Source organism: Ailuropoda melanoleuca, chromosome 1, assembly GCF_002007445.2.
Source record: "Ailuropoda melanoleuca isolate Jingjing chromosome 1, ASM200744v2, whole genome shotgun sequence".
NCBI lineage: Eukaryota > Metazoa > Chordata > Mammalia > Carnivora > Ursidae > Ailuropoda > Ailuropoda melanoleuca.
The window spans coordinates 144429171-144454144 of record NC_048218.1 but is presented as its reverse complement, the minus strand read 5'-3'; the positions used below and the strand labels follow the sequence as shown (position 1 = coordinate 144454144).

Genomic DNA, 24974 nt, shown 5'->3' with positions numbered 1-24974 from the left:
AATAAAAGCTAATAAAACTAGCTGAATTTTAAAATATTGTAATAATTACTTTTAAGCATGAGGATTTTGCCCTATGGGAGATAAAAATACCTCTAAGGAACCACAAATTTCCTTTTAAAATGTTCATCTATCCCATTTTTATGCTCTGGAATGGTACTTTAACAGTATTTTATAAATAAGAAATAAGTCATTTCTGTTTAAACCATTAGATATTTTACTGTTCATAACATCAACTCTACTTTTGGAAAACAGTCTCTTGTTTATATTATAGATCTAACTTTGAAAAAATATAAAATATTTCTAATCTGTACAAAACACCAGAAGGGATTTCATTAAAAGACAGACAAATAAAGATTTAATGGAGTTTTTCAAAGAGGTGTATTTTAAGCTTTCACTAATCCTCAAAATCACCCTAAATAAAACCAGACTTAGTATTTGGAATTTTCGAAGTAGTTGTCAGGATAAGTTCTGAAGATAACTACCCGAGTTACTCTATTTTTACAAAAGGGAAGCTGTGAGGTTGAGCCACATGAAACGGGTATTTTTATAGGCTAAAAATGATAGCATGGTAGTGTTTTAATTATTGGCTTAACATAAAAATTCCAACTTGGCTCTCCCAAGGTTTGTTAAAAGTCCCAACCTCAAAGGGGAGGGACAATCTAAAGGAAGCAAGGCATTGTTCTAGAAATTGCATGTTCTTTGAAGAACCAGCTTTTATTGAGTATTACATGAAGGTTCTACTCTTGGTCCTATAGTTTATTTAGTATTAATGTTTACAATCTAGTAAAAAAAATTAAACATAAACACAGATATGCTTATTAATTTTACTATTCTTAACAAGCTTCCTATGCGAACATTTGAAATAATAAGACATTTGTGGAGAAAAAAATTTACTCACCTTTAAAATTGTGACTGGTTAACTTATCTTTCAATGGAATGGTAGGGTGCCAATGTTATTTTATACCAGCGCCTGAAACAAATCATAGGATCTGGCTTAGAGGTACAGTGGTTTTAGGTCAAGGCTCTGAATTTTTAATGCTATGTTGGTTATCCATAAAAATGGGAAGGTTTGGCAAAGGAAACGGGGAAGGATCGCAGTAGATTTGAGTCAAGCAAGTCCCTTCTGGGCTCAGATGGCTGATATCTCAGTGCAATTTATGGTAGAGCAAATTCGACTTTAGAGAACCTCTGTGGCTTTATCTCAATTTTTGTGTGTCGAAATACTGTTAAACACCTTTTTCTGAAGAATGGTATGAATGAGCAATGCTAGTCAGAATCCGAATCAGTGCAGAAAGGGTATTAAAACATACACCATATGTAGATGCTGTCCTTACGGCCACTTCTACCACAATCGCCTCTTATCTCTAAGACTCAGTAAGAAAATTAAATGTAAATAGGATATACTTTAATTACAAATGCACTGTATTGTAATTATTATATATAACTATAAAATAGTGGGACATTTTAAATAAGAGGACGTGATGAAGAAAGGGCTTGCTAGTTAAGTTTTAGGCTTCAATTCAAATAGGAGAGAAAACATATTCATTGGGTATCACTTTTGGAAGACATAAGTGCTTCCAAAAAAACAGAGAAATGCTGGTCATCTTTCTTTTTCAATTGTTTCATCGGGAAGAATCTTTTTTAGGTGATAAAACTTACAAGCTAAATTAAAATGCACTCTACTCATTGGCAAGCCACACCAGCAAGAATAATGTGATCACGGTACTTGGAAGTTTTTGATTTATAACTATACTATTCTCTACTTCTAAGGCTGCAGTCTCGGAGGCAGAGCAATGAATCATTACAATTGTCTATCTGGGAAATGTCAAAAGATTAAGTAAGGGCAGAAGAAGAGAGAAAAAGAAAGAACACACATTTCTGTCTGAGAATCATTCCACAATTAATGGGAAGGTACCACTAGCAAATAAATTCAGTGCTAAAGAAATAATAATGAAATTTTTAAGATCTTCAAGTAAGACTACTAATAAACCATAGTGCTTGAACTTCCTGGGCAGAAGGCAGATTATCCTCTGACGCTCTGATAACTAAATCATTCCTTATTCCACTCTCATAGTGACCCCTCTCTCTATGCACGAAGAGTTTGGAAAAGTAAATTTAAGCTGAAAAAATGAATTAGAAATTTGAACCAATCATTAATGGATCCAGATTTTTCAAAAAAAGGACACATACAGTTTAATTGATACTTTGCCAATACAAAAATAAGCATCCACAGAACGTTTATTTACTGTTTAAATTACTCCATATATTCATATACCATGAACAGAAAATATATTTTATCCCACACAATAAGAGCAAACAAGTGCAATCTTTCAAACATTAAACGTTATAATCAAATCTGTACAACAGATAAATAAATTTATACCTCTAACAGTTAGCTTGTAACAAAACAAAATGAAAAACATATACTGCCCAAAGTCACCGGTTTACTTAAAATTCTACTTACGGTTATACATCTCAGTCATAACAGCTTGAATCTTTACTACACTGTACCAGTTAGATGGATAAATATATATATATTTTTAAAATAGGGGGGAGTAATAGGAAATACCAAAATGATTAGAAGGAGCTTTCCAAACACTGGAAATAATAGACAGAAATTAATTAGCTGGAGGAAAACATATTAAATGGATCCACAGGGTAACTGGTATCACACTGGTATAGGCTTAAGGAAAGGAAACAGATGAATGTTTGGACTGGAAAGAAAATTTGGCCTTTTTATAAAAAGAACCAACAACAACATCAACATTGACAAAACCCTGTCATGGAGCCTAGAACAACTCTGTGAGACAAAGTGTAGAAAGATTTAGGTATACCTGAAAACCACAGTAGGAAGAAAAATCATGTCAGGAAACAGGTAACATCAGAACGTGAACATATATAAATTAAAGGCATACTATTATTCCACATCATTGCACATATGGTAAGAAGACAATACTGCAGTCATTCTGAGGAAGGAAGTTTTCAGTGAAGTAGGAAGTTCCATGATGAATACAGGTGTAGGCAATCTAATTACCACAAATTTAGTAAAGATCAAAACACTCAGTGGTGCCACTAAGCTAATTAAATTATGTTTTTACTGGAAAGGTAATTATTTCCCTGCCTTCATGTTAACTTAAAATCATTTACAAATGGACATATAGATCCAGTAGAAAAGACGTTTCACATGCAATCCTACACAATACAGTCTGCTTCAACTGTTTTTCAGTATTTCACATTGGAGACGTACATTTCCAATATATACAACCACACATGTTCAACAGACGCCACTGAGCTGTCCTCTTGCTGCATGAGTTTTTAATTTACATATACATTTATATCTCCATATAGATGCTTTTCTCCTCTAGGTAGACACAAAATTAGCCTGAAGAGTTTAAGTTTCTTAGGATTTTAGGAACCTAATGTCTTGACTTATCTTGAATCGATGATAAGATGAGAAGTCCACAGAAAAAAGCAGCTATACATGCCAACCTTTTCAACAGAGAGGAGTTTTCTTTAGGAATAATAATCTGTGCAAGATCATTAGTGATCTGAGAAATTTCGTGCGCCACGCAAACAAATATGAAAGTGCTGACGATGATGTTGAGCATAGGGTTTCCAGGTATGAGTACCAAGATGCCTCTTGTGTCGGCGGCCAGCCATATGTGGTACTGGCAAATGAAGAGCTGGAAGGAGAGCGCTTGAAGTTAGATACGAACAGGGGGTCAATGATTACATCACACTTTTTGCCTAATTTAAACATTTCCTAGCATAATTACGTTAGAAGGCTTTTCCCAAGCCATTTACTTTTGTTTCACTCTTGGTCCTGAAAAGTCGACTGCGGTCTACTCTTCAGAACTCCTACTTGCTGGAGCGTGGCTTCAAAGTCCCCAAGAAATCAAACAGCAACCTTACAACTTGAAAAAACTTTTTTTTTTTTGGCATGACATAGAAGACAGCTGACAGAAGGACTTCTGGACTCTGGTCTTTAGACCCCAAATAAAGAATTACTACGGGGTGCGCACGTATGTGTGGACATACGTGTATACTGCATATTTATACATATTTGTGAATATATTTCTGTATGTGGCTATATGAATAGGAAGTGGTATAGGCTTTAAGATGTCCTCAAGTTTGCTCTGCGTGGCCAGACAAATGTTTTCAACTGCATTTTCATGTTCCTAAAGTATACTTCAGCTTCAATGTGAGTATGCATATTTGATGACACCATTACAACTTTTGATGATGGTTACAAGAATGGTTCTTTCATCACATTGGTTTGAAATATCAGAAAGTAGAAAAATGCTTAAGCTACCTTTCAAATATGAGACTAGAAAATTTCAATATTTTTACTAGAAATACCAAATTATAAATTCATTCATTAAAGTTAATAAAAACACTCATGCTCCAAATATTAAGGAGATAGCAAAATAAACATTCTTTTATCTACTGAATGACTTGGTAAGTCATTCTTGATTAATAATTCTAAATTCTATTCAGTCTAACTATGAGACAAAAAGTATAACAGAACATTTATTAAAGAACTCAAAAATTTATTTTCCCTATTTTAAGGACAACTTATAAATCTTATACTCTAAAATGTATCTTCTATGATTACAATATGAATTCTACTGTTTTAAAATGTTCTACTTTGAATAATTGACTCAGAATATTCAGAATGTTTTTTAAAACCTACTTTAAGGTTTTAAATAAGTCATATTTAGTATTGCATACAAAATGTAATAAGGTTAAAAAATTCCCCAAGATTTCCAATCATAAAGGTGAATTTTATTAGGGTAAGTATTGATAAACTAAATTCCAGTAATATTTAATTATGGAGATGAAGAACAAATCAAAATCCCTTCCCCTTGACTTCATTTATATCTATTTATAAATTTCATTTATATCTATTTAACTTCTTTCTTTTCTGATCTCAGCAATTTAGTGCTTAAAAGCTTAAGACAATATAAAGAATATTTGAAAGTCATCTATGTCTAGTCATTTAAATAAGCTTTTAAAAATATACTACTTTATTGCTGTTGAAAGTTCTGAGTTTCTTCTCTGTATTTCCATAAATAACATAGCTTTGATTTTAAAAAAATGTATTTTGGATTTATACACATACACACATGCATATAACACTTGGCTGTGTAAGATAAAACAAAATATTAATGTACAAACCTCTAATGAAATTTTTCCAAACCAAGCAAAAAATGAGCTATAAACTGATCGGGCATATCCAGGGATATTCCTTATTAGGATGAAGGCTAGAATCTAAGGAAAAACCACAAAGGCAAAATAAATCATCTGTTTACTAAAAGCATTTGCTCTCTTTCAAGTGATAACTTTATTATCTATGTTCTTGATTTTGATACATACACAATGGTTTTTTTCAATACGGTATGTTTTAGCAAGTTATTTTTGTTCTAGACTCTGTCCAAACTAGATTTCTCAACATGTGGTCTGTATACTGTGTATCAGTGCAGATTTTAGGTAGCACATGGCTGAACACTTTTATGTATATTTGAAAAATTATAAATCCACCTGAGGCCCTCTGTGTAGAAAGAAATGATATCATATTTTGTGTAGCCAAATTTAAAAAATCCCATGATACAATTTGGCTTCTTCCATAAAGTATCTGACTGGCAGCCACATACACCACTCGTGCACTCCGCAAAAGCCCCCTTCTACTAACAGCCATGTAAATATGAGAAATGGCATGACTTTTCAGATGTCCTCATGTTTGCTCTATATGGCCAGGCAAATGACATCTTGAACCACATTCACATATCATATATTTTCCCTTTTGATCTCTTCTCCCTAAAGACAACCTCCAGCTTTTGGATGCCTGGCCTTTACCCTTCTCCCCCATCCTTTTACACCAGGTGGAACAATCTTGAACTTTCTAAACCTCTAATTCAGTGTCACATTCAGTAACTAGCGTATCAAGCAAAGAACTCTCTTTGGAATCTACTCTCCTTATAAAGAAGCAAGAAATTGTAAAGAAAAAAACGTTTTCACTCTCACAAATACCTTTCAAAAACCTTCTCTGATAAAAAGATTGAAAAATCTATTTATACTTCAGAGAAAAATCTCATATTCAGTGTTGATCACTCTGGGCATCTCGTCAAAGGCTTTAGGAAGAGGCCTTTGGGATGCATACAGGATGAGCAAATAGGAGGTTTGTGGGTCACTCTCTCTTTGGAAAAAAGGGACCAAAGCGAACTACTCAGGTACTACTGAGTTGAGTGATCGTCACGGGCAGTAGCGCCAAAGAGACTCAAGTTTGAATCTGGCCTTTGACTTGTAATTAGTTCCAGGATTGAAGGTAAGGTACTTTTACTCCCTTAGGTCTGTTTCCTCATCCATACGGATAGGGGTAAGATTTACTTTGAAGGTTGATGTGAACATTAGATGGGAAAACATATATAAGGTACTTATCAAAACATGCATTGTGAGCCATTTAAAGAAACATATTAGGTAATTAATAGCACAGGTGGTAAACACAAATGGTAAAAGTCATAAAGGTGAGACCTAAATAAAGCCCTTAAACATGAAACCCTTTAATGAGTTATTGTAATTAAAATATTGCACAAACTGTAAAATGCCAGAAAGAATGACACAGATAAATACAAATCACTAGTCTGAGCATCAGAAAATCTAGGAATAGCCCTAAGCAAATCACTTTCCCTCTTTCTAACTTTAATCTACCCTTTCTCAATGTGTACTCATTTCTTAGCATATGCCAGTCTGCATTTTGTCATACACTTAGTAAACAATGTGATGAGGGGAATAGAAAAATCAAAGCAATGACAGCCATGGAGAAGACAACTGGGGTCTAGGGAGTCATCCTGATTAGCTTGATAAAGAAATAATAATAACACTTAAAATTTGTTCAGCATTTGTAATTTGCTGGGTACTATGCTAGCACTTAATATACATTATTTATGGTTAATCACCTGTATGCTGTTCTACAGCAAGCCTTTCTGGAAATTTCTATCCAGACTGATGCGTAAAACTAAAAGGTCAGGATTCAAGGATTGATCTATAAGAGTGAAATAGATAAAAGGGATTAAGAGTACACTTATCTTGATGAGCACTGAGAAATGTATAGAATTGTTGAACTATTATATTGTACACCTGAAACTAATATAACACTGTTAACTGTACTTGAATTAAAAAAAAAAAGGGATTGATCCATAAGCCTTCTGCAGGGTCAGGCTGAGAAAATACTTTCTAACAGCACAAGGAATCTTGTACATGTTAAAATCTTAAGAAGTCCCCTCAGATAATTATGCTAAGGATATATAATCATCTACAAATTTTTAATAATCACATCCACACCCACACCCCCATACCTACATCACTTGTTGGTATCTGAGAATAAGAGTGAGACGTGATAAGGATATAAAATTTGGGGGTCCCTGGATGCTCTGATTTTTACAACATGGGACTAGTGCCCTTGAAAAGAAGTAGCTGGCAATAAAATTAGTACTTGCTTCCACTCTTTTATTCTGCACTGGAGGAGCTGAGGCCCTTGCTGAAAAAGCACTAAGGAAATAGGAGTGTGTGGAGGATAGTGACTGGAAAGGAAGGTGATAAGGATCGGGAGTGCTTGCGTGTTCTTCTGTGGGTAGCCACTCTTTCCCTTAGCTCTCCTTACATCGTTCTATACTGGTGCACTGTGAATGGTAACACCTCCCTTCCATCATGAGTAACAGAAAGGATATATCACATACGATATGCAAAAAGTTACTGGTAAGCACTATTACTGTCTACAGAAGTCATGAAAATGCTACATTTGAAAATGCAGTATAATGCTTAAAATTTCATTACCAGTTTTATTTGAAGAGTCTGTCACATGCTCGGTTCTATTGACTATATAGAGACGTAAGGGGAATAATAGTTCCTGCACTGAAGAGAACTTAAGACTAAGAGCAGATCCTTTAGAAATCATCCTTGCTCCTCTTTGCAGCACTGCTCATTTTTTAGGTCTCGGCTTAAGACACCGCTTTCTCCAGGAACCCTGTTCTGATCCCAGGGTGGGTTGGGAAGAAGTCCCACACGTTACCAAAGTGCCTGGTACTTAACTACCACCGCGCTATCACAATGTCCCATAATGACCGGCAACCAGAGGTATCTTAGCAAAACGTCAGTCTGAGTTGCTCCTTGCCTCTGCCCACCTCCCAGGCACTACCACGTACCTCTCTAGACCCGGGCTCTCTGAGCTGTAGCCTCAATGGCTTTCTTCAAATTCCCTGAATGTAAATATGCTCCGTTCCCCCAGAGGGCCTGAGGTTTTGCTGTCTGCCTTCATCCCTCTGTTTTCAACTTAATTTTGCCAGGGAAATAATTTCTGACCCCCGACCATGCCTTGCTTCAACTCCAACCAGGTCAGATATCCTGAGTAGATTCTCTTGTAGCATCATGTGCTACTACGTATAATTACACGGTGATTCTATGATTACTACCTGTAATAGAAGAATGGAGGCTCTGGGATGGCAGGAACTATGTCTGATTTGGTTACCACCATATCCCCCCAGCCTCATATCTAGTGCATGGGAGGTATCAAATATTTGTTAAATGAATAAAAAATATTCAATGAATGAATGTTCACTGGTCCCTATCTCTATTAGACAGTAAATTCCATGAGGGCAGGAGCCGTATGCATCTTAACACTGAACTCCTTACACATGTATGTACATGTACGTACAGCATGGGGCTAACACATTAATAGTTACGATTAAATAAATACATAAATGAAGACATATGAGTAAATGGAGACAAAGCAAATACGAGGAGAACTAACATTTTCTAAGTGCCTACTAAGTGGCCAATGCCAATCATTTCCATACATTTAAGATAACAATCCTTTAAAAGAGAATTTAATGTCCCTGTACAATAAAGGAAGGTAGGGCTTAGGAAGATTAAGAAATATACCTACATTTTATAGTTTGATCTCAAATCTCACTGCCTTTAAAGACTGTATTCTCATCAAGAATTAAGAAAAAAAAATTTTCTCAATCAAGACAATTACCTGTACCACAGATACAGATGGGTGTAGTTCATTGCACTCGGCTTTGTTTTTACAACTGCTAGCCCAGATGGAATAGGTCTAAACCAGAAAAATATACGGATCAGTTCATGAAAAACAGTTATGCCTTAACAAGGCAGCTTTCTCAGCATCTACACAGTTTTCTTTATTACATTATCCTCCATGATGCTATTTAAAAAGATTCAGTAAAAGCTGCCCACACGTTTGGTCATCACTTGCTTTTGTTTTGCTCAACTGCTCAAATGAAAGAAAGCAGAGAAAGAGGAGCACAGGTCTGATTTTCTGGAAATAGTGATCAAGAGGCAGTGATGGCTCTTTCTGTCAAACATCTTAAGTTACATTTTTCCCCAAATTGATTACAACTTTAAAATTTTTTATTTCACCAGATCCTCAGTTATTCTTCATATTTAACTTATACATGTATATTCATATATATTCTCTTAGCATTTATGTTCAATTAGAAAAAGAGAAACAGATTTTTAAAAATAAAGATTTTATATATTAAAAATAATTGATTAAATTCCTATTTCTTAAAGTTAATTGTATGTACCATTTAGGACTTTGGAAAGTTGTAAGATTACATTTTGAAACTTACCAAGAAAGAAACTACTGAAATAAACAATAGAAAATTTGAAATTTTGTTTGAAAAAAGAGGTTCACCCTTTCCTTCAGAAAGTACTTGACGCTTCTGTAAAGCCAGATAGATGAAAGCAAACAACATTCCATGAAAGACTACCTGAAAAATAAGAAGAGAAAATTTGTTTTAAACAGCAACTTTTCAATAAATAGCATAAATATTTGGTAAATGAGGACAATACGTACAAAAGTAAGTCGGTTAAAAGCTTAAAGGTTGAAAATTTTTATGAGGGACTTAAACTTCAAGAAATGACATAAAGTCAATGATTGTTAGAAATTATCTGCAATAGGACAGCAAATAGCAACAATAGGAGATAAGGTGGTTCATTCTGAGGAGTCTCAGCAGCAAGCAGAGAAATAAAGATAATTTCAAAATAATGATAAAAACACAAGAAACAACAAGTGTTGAGGAGAAAAGGAGAAAAAAAGAACCATTGTGCACTGTTGGTGGGAAAGCAGGCGGTGCAGCTGCAGTGGAAAATACTAAGGAGGTTCCTCAAAAAACTAAAAGTAGAACTTTTTTATCCAGTAATTCCACTACTGATATTTATCCAGAGAATACGAAAACACTAATTCAAGAAGATATATGCACCCCAATATTTATAGCATCATTATCTACAATAGCCAAATTATGGAAACAGTCCAAGTGTCCATTGACTGATAAATGGATAAAGAAGTGGTATATATACACAATGGAATATCGCTCAGCCAAAAAAAGAACGCATTTGCAACAACATGGATGGATCTAGAGGGTACAACCCTAAGTGAAATGAAGTCAACCAGAAAAGACAGATATCATATGACTTCACTCGTGTAATTTTTTTGAGCATATACACAACAATATTTACCATGTGTAATTTAAGAAACAAAACAAACGATCAAAGAAAAAAGGAGATAACCCAAAAAACAGACTCTTAACTACAGAGAACTGGTGGTTACCAGAGGGGAGGTGGGTAAGGTGAAACAGGTGATGGGGATTAAGAGTACACTTATCACGATGAGCACTGAGTAATGTATAAAGTTGCTGAATCACTATATTGTACACCTGAAGCTAACATAACACTACAGGTCAACTATACTGGAATTAAAATGAAAAAAAGAACAACAAAAATAATAAATAAAACTATTATGGAGATGTATGATAAAATTTAAATGCTAAACCATAATAACATATTTTACATTGATACTTTCAAGCAAATAAGTCAACACTAACACCGCCAAGATCATGCTTTTAATAAGGGGCATATGCACACAAGAATGGGGGAAAAAATATGGTGGGCTAGAAAGCACATAAAGCTGCTTTTTTTTTTTTTAAGATTTATTTATTTTTTAGAGAGCAAGCATGAAAGAGTGCATATGCACATGCGTGTGGGGGGAGGGGCAGAGGGCGACACTCTACAAGCCGTTTCCCAGCTGAGTGCGGAGACCTCCCATGACCCTGAGATCACAACCTGACTCAAAAACCAAGAGTCAAATGCTTAACTGACTGAGCCACCCCAGCACCCCAAAGTTTCTTTTTTTAAAAAAACGACTTAAAGTGAACTGTCATACTGTACACTGCTCTAATGACAAAGTTGAGAATTTAAAATTATTTAATATCAAAACTTTAGCAAAGCTTTTTATTCTTATGTGGTTTTGAAATACCCTGTAGTACACTGGCAAGTGCATAGGTATTAGAAACCAGAAATGGCACAGAACAGGCATTAAGAAAACATTTGGTGAATGAAAAAAAAGGATGAGTGAAATATAGAAGAAAAAGGGGAAAAAGAGAAGAGAGGTGATTAATATTTATTCATTGTCCATTATTTTCCAAATGCTGTGCTAGATGTTTTACATTTTCTTGGTCAGTTGAATCTTAACTTTCCTTCAAGACTAAATTCACGGAATCCCCCATGACACTAGTCTCTCTTCTTTGCACATTTCTACCACAAAATCCACACTGCATAATTTAGTACCTAATTATAAGTAGTAATCTTGGGTTTTAAACTAGATTGTAAGGCTTAGAAGCCTGGTGGTATGTCTTCTTTTTCTACTATATGCCTCACAAAACCAACATCTAGAGCATATATCAGGGCTCAATAAATATTGTTGAATGTCTGAAGCATATACATGAGGGATCATTTATTATTTTTTTTAAGTTTATTTATTTCAGTAATCTGTACACCTGATGTGGGGCTCCAACTCACGACTTGGAGATCACTCCACCAACTGAGCCAGCCAAGAACCCCTATGAGGGATCATTTAGAAGTCAAAATTAGGACTCAAACAAAGGCCCCTTTATAGACATTTTTACAGTATTTTCCTGCTGATAAACAAACCCATGAATTCCCTTACTCTACTATAAAAAAAGGGGGAGCAGGGCTGCTTTAATTGACCAAGTCAACATGTTTCCTTATTAAAAAAAATTATAATTTTCCAAATAATTTTTTTAAGTATAATTTGAAATGGCAAAAGATCACAAGGTAAATACATACGTAACGGTCTAACCTCCATCTGAACCACCATTCATATACATTCCCTTTCAGTTCAAAACACTTGGACAATGGCCAAAGAGAAAAGATCTTCTCAAATGCACCCTATGAAAAGGAATCCAGAACACAAATTAAGATGGTACGAGTCAATACTTGTTTTCTAATTCTATTTTAAATTATAGTTTTCTAAAGTTAGGATTTTATAAGAGTCATTTAAAAGTTCTCTTTCATTTGAAATTCATTTGAAAAAGAAATTTATTTTAGTAAAGGCTAACAAAGATGACTTAAAACTTTTTGTTAACTTACTTTCCCTGCACATGAAAGGCTACTGAGACTGCAAAATTAAAAAAAAAAAAAAAAAAAAGCAAGCTAGTAACTGGAAAATTCTTCCATTTAAGGTTTTTAATCTAATATACAAAACGGCTAATATTTACTGATCGAAACACCAAAATACAAAAGACCTTAGCCAATATGATGTCGATATCCTAAAGAATGATGGTTAAGGTTAAAATAGTTTTTCTTTCTCTAAATGTTCTTAATAATCTGTAATTAACCATTTGAATTAAAAGAATGCTCTGAATTTGTCAACTTAATCAACCATACCCAAATGCCATTACTAGCCTTTGAAACAAAGTTTACAATTTTATTGTGGTCAAGTTAGTGAATGGTACCCTCTTATTAATCTGACAAGACTGGAAAATCTGGGAATGAAGGGGCAGAAGTCTTGGGTGCATTCCTGCACATTAATGAAGTCTTTCAAAGAAGAGAACAAAAACCTCAATTTCCAGACTAAAGAATGGCAACAAACTCTATTAAGGAAAGCTCCATTATTAGACCTAATGCCACCGCATAAAAAATGTAACATAACAATTTTTAAAAAGGCTATTAAAAACCAAAAAAAAAAAAGAAAGAAAGAAAAAGAAAACAGCATTGTATTTTAGGTATGGCTGAATCCTTAGGTTAGAAGTTTATTATTTTAATGAAATGTAATATTCTCCATTTAACCATTTAAGAATTTAAAATACTTACAGCTTACTAAATAGAGGTTTTATCAAAATCTATGCCTCAGAAAACAGAGGATGATTCTTACCAAGAGTTGCAATATAAAGTACTCACAGATCAGATATATTGATATGAAATACAGAAATATAAATGAAAGAGAAATATATAGTATCTATTAGAGATATATGGTCTTATAGATCAGATATATGTGATGCATTTATCATTTAAAATATTATTTCTGATTAAAAATTTGTTTCTTATGTGCTCAAAGGGCAAGTATTTAGTGAACACCCATTTTGTGCAGGACACTGGGCTATACCAGGCCACGAATTTTTTTTTTTCCAGTGCACTGATCCAAAGCTGGGGAAACCTTCCTTAGTGTCTTTATTGAACCCCTGGTTCACCTTCCCTTCTCTCCCTCAGATGCACCACAGAGTGTTTGGAATTTTAACAAGGGTCAAGCAGCTGTTGCAGTTACCTGGCTATGTCTTTATACACTGGTTATCGTTTCCCTATTACTTTATAAATCTCCTGCAAAAAACCCTGGAGGTCAGGCAGAAATAAAATGCCTTATTTCTAAGTATGAAAATAAGTATGAAAGCCTACAAAACAAACAAATGAAAACCAGCTTATAAGATCACATACACACACACACACACACACACACACACACACACACTCACACACACGATGCTTATGTGGCACCTGCATGTGACACAGCCAAGTCCAAGACAGGGAATGTTGGAAATGGGAGCAAACTGCAGAATATGTCACAACTAGAGACATTCGAATTAACATATTTTGTTATAAATATCATGCTGCCCAAATAATCTGTCCGCCTGATGGACTGACCAGCAGGTAGCAGTTTGCCACCTTGCTACAGTAGCTGAGCAAACCTCAACCATCGTAATAGGGGGAGAAAACGGCAGGGATAAGAAAATGACCAAAAATTGTATTAAATTAAACATACTACACATATACAAACCCATTTGCTCCTAAGTTGGTTTTGCTAACTGCCAAAATTTTACTCTATGCAGTTATGGAAAAATCAAAGAACACTCTGATGCAATGAATAATGCACAAACCAAGTTGCAAATTCTGTCAAGAGAATTTTGATCTCCACTTAGAGTAGTGTCTTATAAGAGGCATTCAATAAACGTCTGATTGATCAAAGTCAAGTAAAATGGATTTTGAACAATTGCCAGAGGAAGAGCTTTAAATTGCTCTTACAACAAAAACAGTGGTAACAAAAGTAGATGGGTCTCAAAAGAACTACACGGAGTAGTCAACTACAGAGTGACACTTTTATTACAGTCATTAAAAAATGAAGCTAAAAAAAGCTCTGACTCTTCTCACATACTTTAATAGACTTGAACTTTAAAATAAAATAGAACAAAATATAAACTGAAAAAACTGTACAAACCTGAGAATATGCCAAAAAACATATACATAACAGCAAGAAGGCTAGTTTCAACAGTAAGCCAAAATGCCAGAAACAATTTCCTAAGAGAGAAAATATTTAATTTACTAAAAGGTAAAAACTTCCATGAGAAAACATATTAATCATATCTGTTTAACATATTAACACCCGGCACAGTTCTTAAAATAATTAAAGACTGCCCACAGGATACATAAAATATATGTAAGTGGTATAAATTGTAAGAAGGGCGAAAAGGAAAAGCAGCACATACTCGCAAGGAAAAAGGCCACAGCCTACACCTGACACCCTCTGTATCTCCTGTTCATCTCCTATAAATACATCTGAAAAAACCTCCTGGATTCAACTATACCTATTTATTATTCAAAGGCACAACAATATTTGGGACAATATGTTCAATATAATTCTAACAATCATGTTGAATATAGCTTAGGTAATACTGCTGAAACATTAGAGTTCTGAGGAGAGAGCTTAAGAACTCCCTCATGGAGCAGGGTTTAACTTTAAGATGTATTTTAACATATGCATATTTCAAGTTATGTGCTCACAGTTTATATATATTGATTTCATCTGATTAATATGCTAGGTTTGTGTCATGGGATTAAGCTACAGAGGCTAATGTTTAAAGACATTCATGGGCTTAATGAAAGGCTGGAATTCAACTCTTACCTGAAAAAGTTATTTGACATTATAATGGAAGTCAGTGGAAAATATTTCTGATACACAGTATTTGGTTGAAAGAGCTAAAAATTATTAAAAACAACAACTTTTAATGTTTCTGAAAGAGGGAAGCTTTTGTTTCAGTGATCTGATCTTGAGGGTAAGAAGCATTAAGATAAATGAGCACGGTCTCACTCTGAACATTATCAGTAACTGGCTGTGTGGGGTTTGAAGGTGACGACCTTCTGGGCACTTAGGTCTCCTTGTATGTATAACAGGTTGAGAGTAACTGTGTTAAGGGGTGTCTAGAAGATAAATTATATTAGTGCTCTTTAAACCTGGCTAACACAAAAAGCCTTTTTGCAAATGAATGCTTATCCAAAATTCTCAATATAGGCAAAAAAGCAAATAAAGCAGAGCTGCCAAAGACTGGAGAAGGATGTAGGGGCCCAGAGCCCTATTTGGCTCACTCTTCTCTCTTCTAGCGCTCTTCACTCTGGCTCTGTACAAGACAGTATGAAGACTGTTGCATTAGCTGATATGTAAAATGACTGAAAAATTTAGATTAAAAAAAAAGAACAGACACATACAATATACATGCCACCTATTAATCGGCCCTGTTATATATCACTTGAATTAGTTTAGCTGTGACATTTTAGGAACATAGTTTAAGAACAAAGTTTCAAATGTCAAAAATAGCCTTTAACAACTAAAAAGAAATTTAGTACATTAAAAGAATATATTTATTAGCAGTAAGAGAGTATATTTACCATTTGCTTTTTTTTGGATTATCTGTGGCCATAGGGCTAAAGTAACATATATGACCATGAACCATACGGTAACCAAGGGAACAAAATAATAGAATTGATAAGGCCGATCCATCACTATACATAACACCACTACCAGGAAATTGAGACGAAATAAGACCTATTAAAAAGGAGAAGAAAATGGTTTTCATTCCAGGTATGCAAGAAGAGCAAAGACAGATTCTCTCTGACAGAGTATAAACATTTATTTAAGTCTAAAGTAATAACTGTACAAGTACATTTTACTAATCCTTCAAATTACATTTGTTCTACAATCACTGTAAAGAGTTGAATATAAAATATTTATGCATCATTATATTAACTCAATCCAAGAAAAGCACCAGGCTGAGCTGTCCTCTGGCTACAACTGCCATCTTGTTAAATGCAGGGGAAGAATCATAAGCCTCCTTCCTAGGGCTACAGTTTATAAGCAGAGATTAGATTACCTCAACAAAAGGGTGTCCATTTCATCTCTGTTTGATGTTGATTTACCCCATTTATGATTAAATTGAGAGTTGTCATAGATACAAAATAATATTACTCAAATTAAAAAGTGTCTTTGGGACCCCTGTAACAGTCATTTCAGACAGTGTGATGTCATTCAAAGAACAGAGAATTTGAGCAGATTGATATTAGAGCTGTACCACTTACTATGTGACCGTAGGCAAATTATTTAACCTCTCTGAGCCTCAGTGTCCGTTCTGTAAACATGAAAATCACAACTCTGGGTTGTAATGAGGGATAAATAAAATAATATTCAGAAAGTGTCCAGCACAAGGCAGAAACTTAATAAATATTAATCCTCTTCTTAAAGAAAACATATTATAATAATCCCAGGTAACTGTACATTTCTACAAAACCGAGCTGAATTAGCAATGCTGTCCCTTGTGTATTAGTGCTTTTATTAGACACTCATCTAAATTACATTTTCCCTTCCCTCAGTAATAAATTATTTATCTTGAATTATTAACCACAGAACACAGAAATAACACAACTTTAAAGTGTAATTTCATAAATTCAAATTATCCGTGTCCTTATAATGACCATATTTATATTTTCACGCCAAAATGAAAGAAAAAGAAAAGAACTGAATACGTTCCTACCTGACAGACTCTATGAATTCCAAAGTCCCCTTTGATCCAAAAGTATGAGAAATGCCCGTACCCTGTCTGAAATAGGTATGCAGCAACCAGAACCCGGATGTGCATGTACACAGGCAAAAACTGTTGACAAAAATAGATAGGTGAAATACGTTGGCACTAACTATACTTTGAATTATCATAACCAATACATTTAGTCAAGACAAAGGATCATTGTTACCAGTTGTCATGAGCTCAATAAAAAGATTTATTTTTAAAACTTAGGCAACATAGCAAGAGTTTAAAAAAATGTAGATTTTTGGAATCAGACCTCATTCAAATTCTGGTTCTGCCACTTACTAGCTATGTGACTTTAAGTGAGTTTTCTAAACCGCAAAACAAGAAGGTTCTTATGAGGAATGCAGGAGTTAATAAATTAGAAACACTGTACATTTCCTCCACTTAGAATTAAAGATATGATGTCCATAATTATTAATCACCAGATATGCTGAGTACAAGGTAACTGTAGATTTCACATTTGACCAATGAGAGGATAAAAAACAAAACAAAAATCCCACATTTTTGGCCCCCTCAAATACATAGACTTTAGATTTGTAAACTGTCATAAACTACTTACAATATTTAATTAATTAGCAACAAATATATATTAAAAAACATATGCAGACATAATTTAGAAATATTATTTCCTCCCACTCCTAATTTATAAAATAATTTTTACATTTCCACATCAATGTTTCATCATGACCAAGACCCTTAGAATCATTTCGATGGGTTTTCAGAGCAGCCTAGTTTCACTTCTAAGTTAAATGAAATGTAACACATTTCTGATCTATATTTTATGGGAATCACTGGAAATATCATCTCATTTATAAGTCCTAATTCTCATAACCCTACAACACTGTCATTCACCCTGTCCATCAGCCACTGGTCCTTTACATGTATATTCATGATCTCCACAACACAACTAGTACTTTGTTTTTTAAAATGATTTTTAAAAGCCTATTCAGTGACATCCAACCCTTGCAATTATAAGACCATTCTTTGAGGGATAATTACTAAATCTATGTAAAAATTTTTTGGCTTCTATTTTATAGACTCATCTGATCACCTCTGTAATTATCCAGCACTGACACTGCTTATGGCCACTTCAGGTTAATGTGTCTTCCCCAAGTGATACTTTGTAGGAAAAATAATTAAGTAGACACCCTAAAGAGATTTTATAAGTCCTTGAATGTATTCATCTTTTGTATATATCCTTGAACACACCCTTGAACATATCTTTTTCTTTTCTGAGAAGGCAAACCCCCCCCGAATATGTAATAGGTCATAAATTCCTTAATAACGCCTCCATTCTAGCCAAACTGTTAAGATTCTCTGTGTCCCATACTGGTCCTTCTTGTTCCTCTCCGTCACCTTCCTTTTGTTTATCTGTTTATTCTACGCAGGAATGTTCTTCTTTTGACCTTATTTTGCTTATTCAAATCCTATTCTTCTTTAGAGCCCTGTTCAAAATTTCCTATCTTTACTCTCAGATGAAAGTCATTTTTCCTTCCTCAGCGTTCTTAAAGCACTCACAATCCATACATCATAGTTTTTATTTATTGCCCTTCATCATTAGTTCTTTTTAAATTTCTTATCTCATCATTAAATCAGAAATTTTCAATGAAGGTGTAACACACTAGAATCATAGTGATAATGAAGGTAGCAAATGTCATCTTAAAATAACCTCAGGATTTATCTAATCTAAGCCTGTTACCTTATTCTTGAGAGTACTCTAAAATATTCCTTTCAAGTATCTGAACACTTTTTTTTTTTTTAAGAGGGTGGGGAAGGGTGGAGCAGAGGGAGAAGGAGAGAAAGAATCTTCAGCAGGTTCCACGACCCACCGCAGAGCCCTACACGAGGCTTGATCTCACAACCCTGAGATCATGACCTGAGCCGAAATCAAGAGTGGGATGCTTAACCAACTGAGCCACCCAGGTGCCCCCTTGAACACTTTTTTAATAGCAGAAAACATACAAATTCCCAAGGCAATCCATTCCATTTTCAGATGATCATTTACTACCATAAATTTACTTTCTAAGAAAAGATATAACTCTGCGTAAAAGCTACCAACTTCAGCCCTCTAGAACAGTGCTATGCAATCGAAATAAAATGTGAGCCACATAATACATTTTTAATATGGCTATCAGAATATTTGAAAAGTTAAAAGAATCAAGTGAAACTAATTTTAACAAATACAATGTATTTAACTTAATATAGTCAAAATATTATCATTTCAACATGTAATAATCATGTAGTAAGATATTTTATATTTTTATACTAAGTTTTTGAACTTACTATGCATTTATCACAATCAATCATACTTCAGTGGTATGTCTTTCGTGTTCACAGAACATCTCAATTCCAAGCAGCTATATTTCAAGTACTCAACAGTCACATGTGGCTAGTGGCTTCCATAATGGACAGTCTAGCTCTAGAGCCATTTGTACACACTTAATCACTCTTCTATCTGATTGTTCTATAAGTATCTGAAAACAGCTGTCCAACCTAGGCTAACTATTCCCAGTTACTTCAACCACTGTCCATAAAACGTGCTTTGAAATCCCCTCAAGACTCGGGCTGGGCCTACAGAGTCAAGACTTGGTTATTACATTTAAATAGTAAATACTACTCATTTAAATTAAATTAAACACCCTCACAATAATCTGCCAAATACCTGGCAAAGTTGGATTATTACAAATTTCATGTAATACTTCTCCCGAGTTTTTATTTTAACATACTTTAAGCCAACAGAAGAATTGCAATAGTACAATGCACACCCATATACCATGCTGACCCATTTTAAAGAATGTTTAAAGAAAGACTACATGACATCATCCCTAAATATTTTAGCAAGTACCTTCTAAGAAGAAAGAATAGTTTCTTACATGACCATATTATTATTATCATACCCAAGATTTAATATGAATACAACAGTATCTACTGTACAATCTGTATTCAAATATCCCTGATTGCCCCGGTAACACCCTTTATGGTTTTAAAAGAATTTCTTTTCACAATCTGGAGTCAAGGATCACGCATTGCACTTGGTTGTCATTTCTCTTTATTCTCCTTTAATCCAAATTATTTTCTTTTTATCTTTCATGAGTCAAGTATTACAACAAAATTTTAGTATTAAATATATTTGGAATTCCAACTGCATTATAATTAATAGCTAGCTAGCTTCTGATTCTGTTCTTTTTCTAGTCCCACAAATTTTCCCTCAAGATCTTTTATTCAGATTTTTTCGTGAAAGTTGCTTATAAACTCCCAAAAGAAAAAAACCTGCAGTGCAAGACAAAATCATCTACTGTATAAACCTAACGTGCTGTACTCTCCATATTAAATTCACAGTATTTTATCCATATTTCCTATAAATTATGTTTTAAAGGAGTGTTTATACCAACAACTGCAAACTGCCAGACCATCTGGATTATTTTAATAATTCTCTGTATTTTTTTATGGTTTCTATTTTAGTATAGAAACATGGCACAACTAAAGTTTGACATATTTTACTCAAAATAAAAAAACATTAAGATTAGGTAATTAAAATAACTGTGACAGTTAAAAAGAGTTTTTAATGAGGGTAATCCCTCAAATATCCAAGAATCAAGTCCCAAAATACGTTATAACCCATGCTAATAATGCTTTGCCAATGTAGATACAGGTAATTTTTAACCACAAAATCCTATTATATAAAAGAACAGGAATATGTTAATTAATCATAACAAATGGTCTGTTAATGAAAAGTATGTCCTTCCAGAACAAGGATTTTTAAAAGTTGTAATTTAGGATATATTGGGATGTAGTCTAAGATATATTAGAATTAGAATGCTAGCTTGGCAAATGATTATAATAGAATGCCAAATTGCCTTCATTCTTTTATGATCCAAATTCTTTCTGGAATCACTGAATTGAGGAACTTAATCTGCCATTAATTCTATCTGATTTTTTTTAATAGGAGTATCACCCTTTAATATGTCAGCAATTAATTATGTCTCTAAGTGGCATTTTCTTAAAACAAAGCCTTTCTTCCCTCTCAAATTAATCTAATCTTTATTCATATGTCAGAGATATTTCTAGGATTCAATATTCATCTTTACTTACTTTTTAGAGAATCTGATAAATACATCCTCCAAATTCTGAACTGGGCTTATACGTTAAATCTTACTATCCTCCTCTCTCCTTGCCTTGGATCTCTTCCACTGTCTGGGGTCTTCTGCAACCACCTGAACACGCCAGGTCCCCCTCAGCTGCAGTGTCATGGGAATTTCACTGCCGCCACAAATACACATAGTGGAGCCATACAATTTCAGTATAAATTATACTGCATTCTTTTACCTTTTGCCCTTCAAACAAACCTTCCATAAGATCACTGATAATTTTTGAAAATAATGAAAAGACTCAATGAAGAATATTATTTTCAAATTTTTAGAGATACCTGTTAGAGAAAAATTGTTAGAGAAAAAAACTTCAGTATTATTTACCTTCTTAACTGCTGCTATGGAAATTTCAAAATATTTCTATCAGGACAACACTCCCCCTCTTATCTCAATTTATCATTGATTCAAATACTATTTACAGAGGTGTGCTTTATGTCAGCAATAAAAAACAGTTCGGCAGTTCCATAATTATGAGTTTCTTAAATTTTCAAAACATATTTTATAGTAATTAGTTTGTATCTTCACTATAAAACTTGTGTGAAAAGTGGTTATTAGATACCTGGGTTCACCCTCAAAAGCTTATTTTAACTGCAATGTAGGCTGGAATGTAACAACTTGGAATACATTTTTCTACCCCTGATAAATCCAGGGTATTCTGAGACCATGAGAATCCTGTCTTTTAAGACACCTAGGGAGAAGGAAAAAATGATTTTGTCCAGGTACAGAAGCACTAGGTGAGCAAAGAAAGGGTCCTCCAGCTCATGGAGGAGGTAATACTTAGGAAGTAAGGCACATCAATGGTACAATGGTGGTCCATTAGGACCTGAGTTCTTGGAATACTGGGGCAAAAGAGTTCTAAGGTTTTTAAACTTTAAAGGAGTAAAAACAGTTGGCCAAACTTCCTAAAATACAAGTAAAGGTAGAATATAAATATAATCATCTTTTCTTTTGATAGTAACTTGCCTATTTGAAGTCCTTTGCATCTACAGTTTCCTCCTAAGTTTAAATTAGCTATTCAACAGGGTGGCAGGAAATAATATCCCTAGGTTATCAGCTGTTTCTACTAAATTAAAATTAAGGCCAAGTATTACAAACAAATTATTGCCTTAAAACTATACCTTCTCAAAGAGTCAGGTGTTAGGAGAAGAATGGGAAGGCATAGTTTGGGTGGGAAATAAAATGGGTCTCTAAATGGTGAATATAAAACCCAAAAGAGGTGATGCCCTGAAAGAAACAGTATAGTCCCACCGTTTCCTATGTCTTTTGAATGTAAATTCAAAATACTTACTGTACTTGCTCCAGAGATATGATAAATCAGAATCACAAGTTGCATCCACCCTTTCCATTCATCTGTTTGTTCTCTATTTAACACTTTAGTCTGTGGAAAGGAACCAAAGTCTGTTTTAAAATTCATTATGAAGCTATTATTAAGTAAATTTTTCTTATAGGATATAAAGCTAATGCTTCTGTCAAAAGAACCTTGGGGGGAAAAACAAAGATTGGCATTTGATTTGATAAAAGATACAATAAAACTATTTAAAATACAATATGAATTTGAAAATTAATATAAACTAAAAGAGATTTTAAATATTTGAGTCGCTACTCATGGTTTTATATTAAGATTACATTTATACTGTGACAGATATGTTTGTAAAGCTAAAAAATAGCACTTTATAATTTTCTTTAAAAAAAAAATCTTAAGAGTTTCAGCTAGAAAAGACCTTAAGTTCTCTTACATTTTATTGTGAAAAAAGGATCTATTATTATGGTTTATTTTCCCAAGGATATTCTCATTGGAGATGAAAAAACTGATTAGTCACCCTCGTATGAGAGTTATTTCTTACAATAGAGTTTATTAATTCAAATAAATCATTCCTTATAAAGAAGTTGCACTAATACTCTAAGCAATTACAATAATTCTAAAATAGGAAATTCAGAATATTGTAAGCAGTGCCCACATTATTCTGTATATTCGAATTTGTGTGCATACATGTCTGCCTGTATAAATATAAAAATATAAAATGTTTGTGCATATAGGCATTTGTTAATATATTTTTCAGGGGCGCCTGGGTGGCGCAGGCGTTAAGCATCTGCCTTCGGTTCAGGGCATGATCCAGGTGCTCTGGGATCAGGCCCCACATTGGGCTCCTCCGCTGGGAGCCTGCTTCTTCCTCTCCCACTGTCCCTGCTTGTGTTCCCTCTCTCGCTGGCTGTCTCTCTCTGCCAAATAAATAAATAAAATCTTAAAAAAAAACCATTATAAAATTGGGAGCACCTCCATTTTCTCCATCCCCAAACAGGCAAAATAACACTAAGTTATGACATCTTTTTCACAGATCATTATTTACTGACTTTTCAACAACCTTCATGTGACTCTATGAACTTTTCCAAACTGTTTCAAAAAAGCAACTGTTAACAGTCCATGAGGCAAAGAACAACTACAATATCCCTTTGTCTTCTATATACATGTTTGAATATTCTGACATGATAAATGATATTATTTATTTAATCCAGAGTTTATAATGAGACAAAAAGGATAACATTAGCTAAAAAGAAAATGACTCTTACCTCCTTAGTATTTTCATTGTAAAATACTCCCAAAACCAAGATGTAGATAATTGGAATAAAGAAAGTTGAATGTGTATAAAATTTGTTTTCCTTCATAAATAGATTTGCACGGTCACATATATAGAAGTAAGCCATTATTAGGCCAAGTTTGCAGAAAGACTGTAAAAGTATTTCTAATGGAGACACAGGGGCATTGATAATATTTTTCTTTTCCTCTCCACTTTCCAAATCAGTACATGGCTTATTCTTCCGGTGAGCATTACGATGGATTATATAAAAAATTAAATATCCGATAATAGATAAAGTGAAAAAACAAGCAGCTAGCTTCTGTATGAGAGTAAGAGGAGGCCGAGGTTGACAACAGGAACCATCTACAGGCTTCAAAATCTTATTGCAATACACGTTCATAAGAATCATTGCACTCTGTGAACAAATCAAGTTATTTGGTTATTATCTTGTCAGTGATATATCTCGCATTAGATTTTCTCTTGTGAATACTACTGACTTTTCAGCACTGAAACCAAAATGCCTTTGTACCTTTTGCTACCACTTCCCAAACACTCATGCAAATAATGGTATTCCTTCAAGCTGTAATAGCCAGTTCAGGGTTTTTCAAACTTCTTGGACTATGATCCAAAATGAAAGATTCATCTAATAATATGACCCAGAACACATATATAGGAAACAATACCTCTCCTTACTATTTGGAACGCACTTTGACATTTTTCTATTCTATTCTTTTATTATTTTTTTAATGTTTTTTTTATTATATTATGTTAGTCACCATACAGTACATCCCTGGTTTCTGATGCAAAGTTCGCTGATTCATTAGTTGCGTATAACACCCAGTGCACCATGCAATACGTGCCCTCCTTACTATTCTATTCTTTTAAAAAGAGAAATACCCATTTCATGGCTGCTAATGGGCCATGACCTTGGTGAAAAAAATACTGACAGATGTCAAAGCCCAAAGAATTTTAATTAGCAGACTTTCAATACAGAAGATACCAGGATACTTAAGATAAAGTCCCAGTTT

General features: G+C 34.0%; 1 protein-coding gene across 5 annotated transcripts in view; it reads right to left on the bottom strand.

Moving 5' to 3' along the window:
- Positions 1-24974, bottom strand: part of CASD1 (CAS1 domain containing 1) — a 68995-nt gene that overhangs the window by 18599 nt on the left and 25422 nt on the right. For 3 of the 5 annotated variants that reach the window (XM_002918237.4, XM_034667832.1, XM_034667837.1), the window contains 10 exons: positions 23939-24361; positions 22659-22748; positions 17169-17288; positions 16030-16186; positions 14585-14664; positions 12163-12264; positions 9648-9788; positions 9035-9112; positions 5179-5271; positions 2221-3683 (listed from right to left, as the gene is read on the bottom strand). In XM_002918237.4, the coding sequence (XP_002918283.3) occupies positions 3417-3683; positions 5179-5271; positions 9035-9112; positions 9648-9788; positions 12163-12264; positions 14585-14664; positions 16030-16186; positions 17169-17288; positions 22659-22748; positions 23939-24361 (1551 nt within the window). In that variant the 3' untranslated portion in view covers positions 2221-3416. Of the gene's footprint in view, positions 1-898; positions 971-2220; positions 3684-5178; positions 5272-9034; positions 9113-9647; positions 9789-12162; positions 12265-14584; positions 14665-16029; positions 16187-17168; positions 17289-22658; positions 22749-23938; positions 24362-24974 lie in introns of those variants that run through there. The other 2 variants (XR_004627659.1, XM_034667824.1) reach the window with 1 other exon arrangement.